This window comes from Podarcis liolepis, assembly GCF_965112155.1.
Source record: "Podarcis liolepis genome assembly, chromosome: Z".
NCBI lineage: Eukaryota > Metazoa > Chordata > Lepidosauria > Squamata > Lacertidae > Podarcis > Podarcis liolepis.
The window spans coordinates 42548423-42560425 of record NC_139570.1 but is presented as its reverse complement, the minus strand read 5'-3'; the positions used below and the strand labels follow the sequence as shown (position 1 = coordinate 42560425).

The following is a 12003-nucleotide window of genomic DNA, read 5'->3' as shown; positions in this document are numbered from 1 at the left end:
GTGGTTCGTAGGCTGGTCAAATGACCTCTGCAGGCCACTTCCGGTCCATGGGCCTTAGGTTGCTGACCCCTGATTTAGAGAAACCATCCCAGTTTCTGATTTGATCCTGGAACGTCCCACTTTTCCTTAGGATGTCCCTATTTTCATTGGAGAAATGTTGGAGGGTATGGAGTTATCTGACCCCCGAGCCATCTGAAGGCAATCCTGTATAGGGAAAGTGTTGCTTTTTAAAAAAATGTTTAATGTCTTATTATGTTTTTATATATGTTGGAAGCTGCCCAGAGTGGCTGGGGCAACCCAGTAAGATGTGTGGGGTATAAAGAGTAAAATTATCATTCTGGAATGGGACATCCCTATTTTCATCGGGAAAATGTTGGAGGGAATGGGCTCTCTAACCCTGCAAATGAACTGTGTCTTCCAGCTGATCCCAATGTAGTCCAATAGAACTGGGGACGTTAAGAACATAACCTTGCTGGATCAGGCCAATGGCCCATCAGCACCCTGTCCTCATACTGTCCAACCAGATGCCTGTGGGGAAACCCACAAACAGAACCTGAGCACAAGAGCCCTCTCCCCTTGTCTGGCTTCCCCAAAACTGGTTTTCAGGAGAATGACTGGTCCCCACATCAAATCAGGCGGCGCCTTTTTGCGTGGTCACACGCAGCCCCCCAGATCCCAGTGCGGCTTCCGGTAGTTTGGGCTGGCTTCACCCTCCCCCGGCTGGATACCTGGAGATCTCCACCTTAGCCAATCGCCCAATCCCGCCTGGGGAGGCATTGCCAGGGGATCGACACAACAGAAGGTGCCTCCAACCATTTAGGAGTAAGGGAGCACAGCAGAAAATGACACTCACTTTGGAACCAGATTTTCCTGGAAATCCAGTGGGGCCTCGGATTCCAGGCTTTCCCTGCGAAGATGGCAAAAGGCAGGGGGAGTAGAGAGCAGAGAGGACAGGAAGGCATGGTTTACTATGAGATCACTTCCTTGCATACAGTAGCAGCAGCACCAGTGGTAGTATGGTCTCCCCAAACTATTAGTGCATGCACAAATGAACACAGATCTCACTAATACCTGCTGACAATAGACGTACCATATTTTTCTGTGTATAAGACGCCCCCATGTGTATTTTGGGGGACTCCAAATTAAGAAAACACCCCTCAGCACCAGTGGTGGAGCTTCATGCTCTCGCACTGGGGGGGAGGGGCGGAGAGCAGGTGGGGGAGGGGCTGGGGCATGTCCTGGGGGCGTGGCAAGCCGCCTGCAGGGGCATGGTGCCCAGCACGGGCAGGGGGGCAGCAGTGATGGCACCCCACCGGAGTCTTGCTGCCGGGGGCGGTGCGCTCCCCCCCACTCCTCTTCCTCCGCCAGTGCTCAGCACTACCTATGTATAAGACGAACCCCAATTTAAAACCTAATTTTTGGTTTAAAAAACCCTAGTCTTATACATGGAAAAATACGGTAAGTAGGTTTTTTTTGTGAGTAAATAGCATGTTGGGGAAGAGGGCCAGCTGGTTAGGAAATTTCCATGGTGTCACAACCCTAGGATCTAATTCCCCTTCATTAGGAGATGAGATTGTGGATTCTTGCTTAGAAGAATTACATACAATGCTACAAAAAAAAACACTTCCAGAAGAGGTGCCCCTGGTACCAATGCCCCCGTCAGGCCCAAGGAAATCACACTGTTATTCCCCCTGACTCAGAGGATGCCATCACAGAAGTACCAGTACAACCAGAGCCTCACCCACTCCATTAGAGTGAAAGAGTGTTTGAGAAGGCTGGGCAAAGGCCCAATTTAGTATTGGTAGCTCTTATGACTGAGACAGAACTATTTGCTCCTATATTGGGCTCAGTCTACGGTTAGCTGTTGCTGAAGCAACACTGGAGCACTGCTCCTCTTCATCATTCAGCCTGAGTCCTACACAAGGCTTGCCTCAAATGAGGTCAGTGTTTGCATACGACACATAGGCAACAATCTCCCCGTGTTCCAGTGCAGATTCCACACTCTCCACAGCTGCTTATTGTTAAGAAAGAGAGGTGGTATGTCCTAATCACATTTTTAAATAGTATGCATAATGCTATTTAGTGTTGCAGCTCTAGCCCTCTGGAATAAGCTACCAGCTGAGATTACGACAGGTACTTAGCATCTTAATCACTAAGCAGTAGCCAGCGACATATTTGTTTAAGACCACACAATCATTTACGGAATATTAATTGAATAATTTTTAGAAATGGTTTTATTGCTTGTAGATACCGCACTTTTCCGTGTATAAGACTACTTTATTTTCTGTAAAAGTCCTGCTAAAAAATGGGGGTCGTCTTATACATGGGTAGTGCATAGGGTGGACGTTCCTTTGGTTGTTGCCACAGCTTCCAGTGGCTATTGTGTGTGTTATTGGTCGCTGTGTCAATGGGTGGTTTTGATGCTGTGAGAATTGGGCGGGCGATTGGCAGCTTCTGCCAGTGAGGGGACAGACGAGAAGCGGATTTTGTGACGCGTGCAGGTGAGCGATTTTTGGCATTCCCCCCTAAAAAAAGCCGAACAATTCTGGGCAATTCTGGGCAATCTTCCACAAAAAAGCTCCACAACTTTGTGCCATCTCTCCCCATTTTCTTAATAGGGGGCATCTTATAGGGGCGTCTTTCCTAATAGGGGGCGAGAGCCAGTGTGGTGTAGTGGTTAAGAGTGATAGACTCGTAATCTAGGGAACCGGGTTCGCGTCTCCGCTCCTCCACATGCAGCTGCTGGGTGACCTTGGGCTAGTCACACTTCTCTGAAGTCTCTCAGCCCCACTCACCTCACAGAGTGTTTGTTGTGGGGGAGGAAGAGAAAGGAGAATGTTAGCCGCTTTGAGACTCCTTCGGGTAGTGATAAAGCAGAATATCAAATCCAAACTCTTCCTCTTCTCTTCTTCTTATACATGGGGGCGTCTTATACACGGAAAAGTACGGCACTGTGTATCTTTGTATTTCATATTGTTATTAAGAATCTGTGACTTTTAAATTTTATCTCATTTTTAGGGTCTGCATCTTTTGTATCATATCCCATTTGATTTTATCCTGCTCTGCTTGGATGGCTTCTGGCTATCGAAAAATTCATAAATCTGCAAAATAAATAAATTGTAATGTTGCTTGGCCCTGGAAAACATTTAATCTCCTGATGCCAAATGTTCTGACAGCCCCTACCTTTTTGCCCCTGGGACCAGGCTTCCCTCTGTCACCAAATGATCCTGGATAGCCCTGGAATATAAGGGTTTAACAACACTTGTCAAGTTAATAAGCCCTCCATTACATGTGAAAAGGATCTAGGGATCTTAGTATACCACAAGCTTAACACACAGTCAACAGTGTGATGCATCAGCAGAAAAAGCCAATAAACTCTAGGCTGCATCAACAGAAGTATAGTGTCCAGACCAAGAGAGGTGATACTACTGCTCTATTCTGCCTTGGTCATGCCCCACCTGGAGTCCAGTGTCCAATTCTGGGCACCACAATTTAAGAAGGATGTTGATAAGCTGGAACGCGTGCAGAGGAGGACAATGAAAATGATCAAGGGTCTGGAAACCAAGCCTTGTGAGGAATGGCTGAGGTGATATGACAGGCATCTTCAGATATCTGAAGGACTACATGGAAGAAGTAGCAAGCTTGTTTTCTGCTGTTCCAGATGGTGGGACCCAAACCAATGGATTCAACTTACAAAAAAAGAGAGATTCCGACTAAACATCAGGAAAAACTTTCTAATGGTAAGAGCTGTTCAAAAGCAGAACAGACTCCTTAAGAAGGTGGTGGACTCTCTTTCATTAGATGTTTTTAAACAGGTTGGATGGTCATCTGTCAGGGGTTCTGAAGCTGTGATTCCTGTATTGCAGAGGGTTGGACTATATAGTGTTTAGGGTTGCTCACAATTCAACAATTCTATAATCCTATGATTCCTAATATTATGGGCTCCACAAAAGGTGTCCTAAGAATTGATGGGAAGGGAATGTTCCAGGTGGCCCACCTCACTTTTCACAGGTCAGGTCTTCTCCTTTCTGAGGATGAAGCAGAACTTCTTTTGGTCCACAACCTAAAGGGAACTCCTCATCTGCTGGTCTTGGGCACAGGAGGACTGGAGGATGACTACCAACTGACTTCTCTGAAGTTTGTGGTACAGTTTTTAAAATAGTTTTTTAAACTAATGCTTACACAAATGCATGCCTAGGAGAAATTGCACTCGGGAGCATACAGAGGAATGTATTACAGTGGTACCTCTAGATACGAACAGGATCCGTTCTGGAACCCCGTTTGCATCTAGAGGTAAACATAATTAGCGACGGCACATCTGCGCATGCGCACGTCGCTTTATGCCACTTCTGCGCATGCGCAAGTGGCAAAACCCAGAGGTAACACGCTCCGCTACTTCCAGGTTGCCGTGGAGCGCATCTCAAACACACTCAACTCGAAGCGTCTTCAACCCGTGGTATGACTGTATAGGAAAAGAATGCATAACAAAAAGTGTGCTTTAAGAAGAAGTGCAAATGTCTTAAACATGATTTTGTGTGTACACATACAATTTACAAAAGAAACAGGCATACAGCGGGAAAGGAGGCCATGACTGAGTACATGCAGAACTAAGTCAGAAGGGAAATAGGTTGATCCATCTTCCCCACTCTGGAGTAAGTATGGGCAAATATATCAATTTCAGTTTCTCATTTCTCCAATCGTAAGTTCAGCGTGCCACCATTTTATATCAGCTTGCGATATAAAAAGTCCTCACAAAAATTCATCAGCCTTCCAGTGCAATTTTCTCCTAATAAACACTTTTTAGTGTATGCAGTTTTGCTCTGCAAGACTATGTATATTAAGCAATTTCCCCTAATATTATAGGTTGTATCCAGTGCAATCCAACACAGTGGACCTAACTTAGGTTCATTGATTTTAGCAGGTTTACTCTCAGTAAAATGTAGTTGGGCATAACCTGGTGTGCTTTTTAAAGTTATTTTTGCTTGATTTATGCATGCTTTACCCCCAATACATACATTTTCCTGCCCATTACTTGGCTAGAGAACTGCGCCACAAAATTCAGAGAAGTGTGAATTTCGAAGAATGGCTGTGGTTCAGCTGGTGGAAGTGCAAATTAGGTTAAGCTCCCATTTAAATGTGGAGTGAACTGAATGTCTCTCATCCCTTCTCTGGATAAGAGCCATCACTTACGTTGATGCCAACAATCCCTTGCAGCCCCTCTAGACCAGGTTTGCCAGGAAGGCCCTGGAATGGGAAGGGGGGGGAGAAAATAAAAGATAAACCCAGAAACTCAAATCACTGTGTTGAATCATTGTTAGTTTCTGCATTAATATTGTAATGGGAATTGGGATTGCTTGTGCGTAAACTACAAACTGCTCCAAGCTAGTCGTATAGCTAAAACTTTCCCTGGTTTGACAGCCCTTGAAACGCGACTGTCTTAGTCACTGGCAGAATCCGTCAGTGGGCGGGACCTAAATTTCCTCCAACATAAAAGTTGCTTGACTCCAAGTCTCCTCCTAGATTCTCTGCGTGGAAGCCTTCTGCGCAGCGTGGGCGTGCCAAGCGGAGGTCCTGTGCTCTCTCCGCTGATTTCACTGGAATAGTCTCTGAGCCTCCCCTCCGCCGTACTCTCAGCTTCCCCTTTCTCCCTGGTGTCCCCTGGATTTCCTTCCCCCGGGGAAGCTCTCTCTCTCTCCTTGCTAGTTCCCTCCCCTGCATCACTGGAGCGTTTTACCTCTCCTCTTCCCTCTGATGGCAGTTCCCTGACAAATATCTTTCATAGAAAGAATTTTAAAACATCCCTATGTGTCCAGGCATTTTGAAAAATAAAAGGTACTGCTCATGACAGCTCTGAAATTCTTAGATTTGAGAGAAAGTGATTGCTTTTAGAAGTTACCAACCGGTGTTTAACTGCTTTTAGAAATTTATTGTTAGCTGTTTTTACCTGGTCTAATTGCACTGTTTTTTATTACTGATGCATTGTCCTTTGGGAGGAAGGGTGTGATATGCATTTAATAAACAAAATAACACAGAAAGAATAAAATCTGAATAGATTTAATCTATTTTTATCAGCTCTTACCCTCAGTCCTGGTAAACCTGGTTCTCCGTTGACCCCTGTTTTTCCGGGACAGCCCTGTTCAGAAAGAGAAGTCATCAAAACAAGTGCTAGGCTGGATAATTAATAGATGGAAGTTTTTCTCCAGAGGGCATAATCTGGGGTTTACCCAAGCAATCAGGCCTTCCAAGCAATGAAAAACTACCTGCTTACTTTGGTGATGCATAACACTGGGAGCACCAATGAACTGTCACCGGTGCCAGCTCTAGTTTTGCAGGATTCTTGGGCAAGACATTCACCACTCTGCACAGTAACAACGGTGGAGAGAAGACTACTCAAACAAAGGCCTGGGTAAAGAGGTTCATCTTCTGACCAATCATTGTACAGCATGCAAATGATGGTGCAAAATACACTACAGAGGAGAGATCATACCACCATGTGGGGGCCACTGAAAATAAGGCCCTCTTGTGTGCCACCATCCTTCGAAGCAAAGAGCGTGGCAAAACTACAAATGGGACCTACTCTGCTGATCCTAACACCTGGGCAGTTTGAGATGAGAGGAGGGGTTCCTTCTGCCATTTGAGGCCAAATGTGTTTCTTCAAGTCAGTGTTAACACATTAAATTGGGAGTGGTACTGGAAACAAAGCTAATGGAGCAGCTTCATTACCTTCTGTAGAGATGGAAACCTTCTGGGGTACCATTGAAGAGTGGAGAAGAGGGTCCATCCCCTGAAGAGAGCCAGCAAAGTTGGGGAGGTCCCCTCTACAACCCTCAGATTTTGACTTTGCACAATTCCCCCCTCCAGTACAAAGCTCACCACACTTTTAGGGATCATGGGCACATTGAAAACAGAAAAGCTGTTGGGACACCATACAAAAACTGCAACCAAGCACACACCACAACCTCTTCTATTGGCTACAGTGTGGCATAGTGGTTAGGATGTTGGGCTAGGACACTGGAGACCTGAATTCAAATCTCCATTCAGCCATGAAGCTCAATGGGTGACCTTGGGCCAGTCACCGTCTCTTAACCTAACCTACCTTACAGGTCCTGGTGAAGGTAAAATTGAGGGGGGGGGAGCACCATGTATACCACATTGAGCTCCTTGGAGGAAAGGTGGTATATAATAATAATGCTTCATTTCCCACAGGCAAACTTCGGAGAGCGTTTGCGCATTTCTGTATCCACACACAGTAGGAGACTCCATTTACCATTGATCCAGGAGGTCCATCATGTCCCCTGTCACCTTGAAAGCCCACAAAGCCCTGAAAATAGGAGGAGAACAAATAAAAACACTGCAGGCATTACTAGCAGCAGGAGAGAAGTTTTGTTACAGATGGACAAAGGGCAGAAAGGATAGCTGGCAGCTAGCTGTGGATTCATTGCATGCAATACCAATTTAGGTGATGGGGATGAAGCAGTGATCACTATGTCCTGCCCTTGCGACAACTGAAGTAGAACAGAATAAGCAATGTTAACATATGAAAATGTCAAAGGGCAGTTGATGGTCGATCATACTGGGGCAGGGTGGGGGTGTGAAAAGTCAAGCTGGAGCAGTGCCCGGGGGTGGTCTTTTCCTCCCTCTCTCTCAGGATGGTTGATCCATTCAGCATTCCCACCAGACAGTAGCAAGCCTGCCTGCACCAACAAAAAACAGCCTTTGGCAAGTGATTTCTGATCCGGCAAGGCAATTACTGGCTCCCAGGGAGACTGCAGGGCAAATGACACCTGGAGTTTTGATGGTATGTAGCCAAACAATGTACTACGACTGATACAACTTGGGAGGACCAGGTAACTCTGTTTGGTGTTGGTGGAAAGCTTGGAATCACTACACACACACACACACACACACACACACACACACACACACACTTCTACTCACAGTCAGACCATGTTGATCAGAGCTCCCCACGGCACCGACAACACCCTGCAGGATAAGTTAAAGCAACATTAAGGATAGGCAGGGGCGGATCTATGAAACTATTGAAGGTCCCCTAATCTCAGAGGGCCCCGGGTTTTTTTAAACATGGGTCTAGTGCAGGCTTCCTCAATCTTGGCCCTCCAGATGTTTTTGGCCTACAACTCCCATGATCCCTAGCTAGCAGGACCAGTGGTCAGGGATGATGGGAACTGTAGTCTCAAAACATCTGGAAGGCCGAGGTTGTGGAAGCCCGGGTGTTATTTGAGTTGCATGACTGAAAATTGTTTGTTTTGTGTGTGTGTGCATATATTTCAACAAGTCAGTAGCCCAGATGTTGTAAAGACTGTTGTAAACAAACCCGTTGAAGAAGATAATGATGGTTACCCAGACCTTGTTGCTGGTTGTGAAGGGGCCCCCATAACAGTTCAAGCTTCAGGGCTCCCAAAACGTAAGTCTGCCACTGAACACAGGAAGCTGCCTTACACTGAATCATGCCACGAGTCTACCTAGCTCAATATTGTCTACACTGACTGGCATCTGCTCATTCTCAGTCCTATCTGGATATGATGCCAGGGACTGAACCTGGGACTTTCTGTATGCAGAGAGATGCTCTGCTGCTAAGATGGCATGAAGACTTCCATTCCACATTCCGACCTACCACCCAAGGGCAGAAGCTATGCAGGGATGCTTAAGAACAGCAACAGCGTTTTATATTTCATTTATTAATGGTTTCTCATGTGGCACCCCAAAGCAATTTAAAATGCACTGTAAGTAGATGCAAGTTCCAAAATTACTGGGGAAAATGCACTGCTGCTAGAGGTGTGAGCAGGAGGTACGGAATCTTTTTCAGCCTGAAGGCTGCATTCCCTGATAGACACCTTTCCAAGGGTCATAAGCTAGTGGCATACAAGGCCAGATGCAAAAAGTGGGTGGAGCTACTCTTACCATACAAAAATGTGTATTTTGTGGGGGAAATGCTTTCTTAAAAAATGGGTTACATTCGGTACTAGTCATAGTCAGAGAAGACCCACTGAAGTTAATGGGCACGACTAACTTAGGTGCATTAATTCAAATGGATTTACTACTTTGAGTATACCTTGGCTGGAAAAAAACCTCCAATGTAACTTTCTTTACTTTTTTCCAAAGTGCAGATTGATACAGAATGGACTTACGAATGAATACACATCACATGGAATTGACTTGGGCTGGATACAGACCACCCACCCTTATTCAAGCAAATGAACCCCAGATCCTGCCTAGCACAGCAAGGGCCAGATCAAGTCAAAAGGATAGCAAAGTAGGTAGTATAGAATGGGAACCTGTGTACCAGGCTTTCCTTCTGGACCATCAATCCCAGGAACGCCTCGTAAGCCCTGGAAGAAATGTATGGAAGGGAGCAGAGTATGCATAACAATATTACTTAAGTTTTGCAGAGTGCTTAAAGCAAATCAATCAATCAATCAATCAATCAATCAATCCGTCAATCATTTATTTACAGCCAGCCAACCAACCATTAAAGGGAAGTACAAAACACACAGACACACAGACACACTAATAACAATAACAATAATAATAATAATAATAATAATAATAATAATAATAATAATTTATTTATACCCCACCCATCTGGCTGAGTTTCCCCAGCCACTCTGGGCAGCTTCCAATCAAGTGTTAAAAACAATACAGCATTAAATATTAAAAACTTCCCTAAACAGGGCTGCCTTAAGATGTCTTGTAAAGATAGGATAGCTGCTTATTTCCTTCACATCTGAAGGGAGGGCGTTCCACAGGGCAGGCGCCACTACCGAGAAGGCCCTCTGTCTGGTTTCCTGTAACCTCACTTCTTGCAAAGAGGGAACCGCCAGAAGGCATATCAAATTGAGTAGCTAGAGGAATTGCTAAGAAAGGTAAACTTGATGTAATATGGTAGCCATTTACATCATATTTTAACAAAGATGGATATTTACTACAACCTCCATCAAGCCATATAATGATGGGGAGGAGTTATATACATACTAGTTAAAGATAACTGTTTATAATTTTACTCCACCCTGAAGTGTACCTGTGTTTTGTGATAGCTTGCCTATTGCACATGCTGTCACTATAAGTACTATGTTATGGTACCAAATCAGTTCTGTTCTCCTTCTTCTTCTTCTTTTTTTACTTTACAAAATTTCAATTTTTTAAAAAGTACGTACTAAAAACACACAAATAATCACTGTCTTATCTTAGATTAACAAAGGTGACAAAAGCTAACTGTTAGAAAAACACTGGGGCCTAATTTGAATAGTAGAATGTCTGGCATCTGGTGGGTGGGGCTTGTGTATTATGCTCTGGAATTGGCCCCTCCCTTCGGATGTTCAGTTAGAGAGATCAACTGTCACTCTTGCTTCATTCTTGCCTCATGATGCTGTTTTAGTTTCTCTCAGACAGTATGCTATTGTGTTATAGTTTTCTTTATTATTAAAGCTTTGTTTGGCATATACATTAGCCACTTACTTTGCTGAATGAAAAGAAACTCTGCTGAAGAATGCAGGAATCTCCTAAACTGTGAGTGAAGGGATATTGCCAGTCTGGCTGGAGGATTGATTTTTTAAATCACCCCACCCTTCACAACACTTACAAACACTGCAAGTCTAAGAGATATTATGACATTCAGATATTTTGCCACCTGGTGCCAAAAGAAGGACAAATGACAGCACCAAGCAGTCCTCTATGGGGAGAACATTCCACAAATGGGGAGCCACCACTGAAAAGCTTTCTCCCTTGTCACTCACTGTTTTCTGAACCTCAGTAGCAAAGTTGACATGATTGAGGCTAGTCACAATAGGAATCCTATTACTTACTGGGGGTCCTGGCATTCCAACAAGCCCATGCTGGCCCATCCGGCCCTGGAGAGAAACCAAAAGTGGTCTGAAGAAAGTCTTTTTCCTCATTAATCAGTCAACATACCCAGGGAGCTTCTGATTCCATGTGCTCTTGAGCCACCAATGCATTGCTGTTTGGGTATTAGTCAACACAAAATGTTCCACCAAACACAAGAATGCTGGTGTTGGTGTTTGATTGTTATCTCAGTTTCTTTCTTTGGTGGGAACATCACATATCTGGAGTACTTTGTCGAGACATGGGACCACATTTTTAAGAAGGACAACGGCCACTGGGAGCATGTCAATAGGAGGACGACCAGGATGGTGATCAGAGTCCAAGGGCATATTCTAGTCAGAAATAAAAACACTAAAGGTGGGTTCAAAGTAGGGCCCGTGTGGGGTGTTAACTAGGGAGAATCCTGAAAGCTACAAAGAGGCCTGGGGGACTGCAGTCAACCCACTCCCGCTGCCCACACCAGGTCCTCTGGTCCCCTCACCCCTACCCATAGCTGTCATTGTTTCCCTTTTTTAAAGGGAAATTCCCTTATTCCGAATAGGATTCCTCACAAGAAAAGGGAAAAGTTGACAGCTATGCCCCTGCCATAAATTCTCAAGGCTGATTTGGTGGGATAAAGCTTCTGTGCTGTGTAGGGCACATTACTTGTAAAACCAAAGTGAAAGCAATACCTGAAATCTCTCACATATTTTCAACATTCCCACTAACCCTTTGTGTGAAACCCTCCCTCCCCCTGAGGAAAAATTAGGTACTTCAGGCATGAGACATACCCGCTTTCCTCGTTGTCCGGGCCTTCCTTTTGCACCATCTGGACCCCGACTGCCCTGTGGATTAGAGAGAAAATTCTGTTATTTCATGCAAAGTTGAATTCCTTACAGCCACCCCCCCCCTTAAGTCACGGCTAAATCCCAGGTTAAAGCCAGAAGATCAACACTCAGATCTCTTCATTTAAAAGATATATATTATTAGTATTGAAAGGGGGGGTATTGAAGAAATTGTATTTAACCCTTTCCTCCCCTGCTCCATTTCCTTAATACAAATCCAGCTAATATCATCCCCTTTGAGGATACAGTTACAGAAACTGTTACTGAATCATTTCCCTCATGGGGCTAATTACACCTGTGGGAGGAGTGTTAGATTGAA

At 44.8% G+C, this 12003-nt stretch overlaps 1 protein-coding gene across 2 annotated transcripts in view; it reads right to left on the bottom strand.

Annotated features, from left to right (window-relative positions):
• The window catches only part of LOC310698497 (uncharacterized protein), a 150987-nt gene that overhangs the window by 35995 nt on the left and 102989 nt on the right, over positions 1-12003 (bottom strand). For both annotated transcript variants that reach the window (XM_083485686.1, XM_083485687.1), the window contains exons 28-36: positions 11631-11684; positions 10824-10868; positions 9297-9350; positions 7939-7983; positions 7268-7321; positions 6080-6133; positions 5191-5244; positions 3184-3237; positions 854-907 (exon numbers count right to left, since the gene is read on the bottom strand). In XM_083485686.1, coding sequence (XP_083341812.1) covers positions 854-907; positions 3184-3237; positions 5191-5244; positions 6080-6133; positions 7268-7321; positions 7939-7983; positions 9297-9350; positions 10824-10868; positions 11631-11684 — 468 coding nt within the window. The remainder of the gene's footprint in view (positions 1-853; positions 908-3183; positions 3238-5190; positions 5245-6079; positions 6134-7267; positions 7322-7938; positions 7984-9296; positions 9351-10823; positions 10869-11630; positions 11685-12003) is intronic.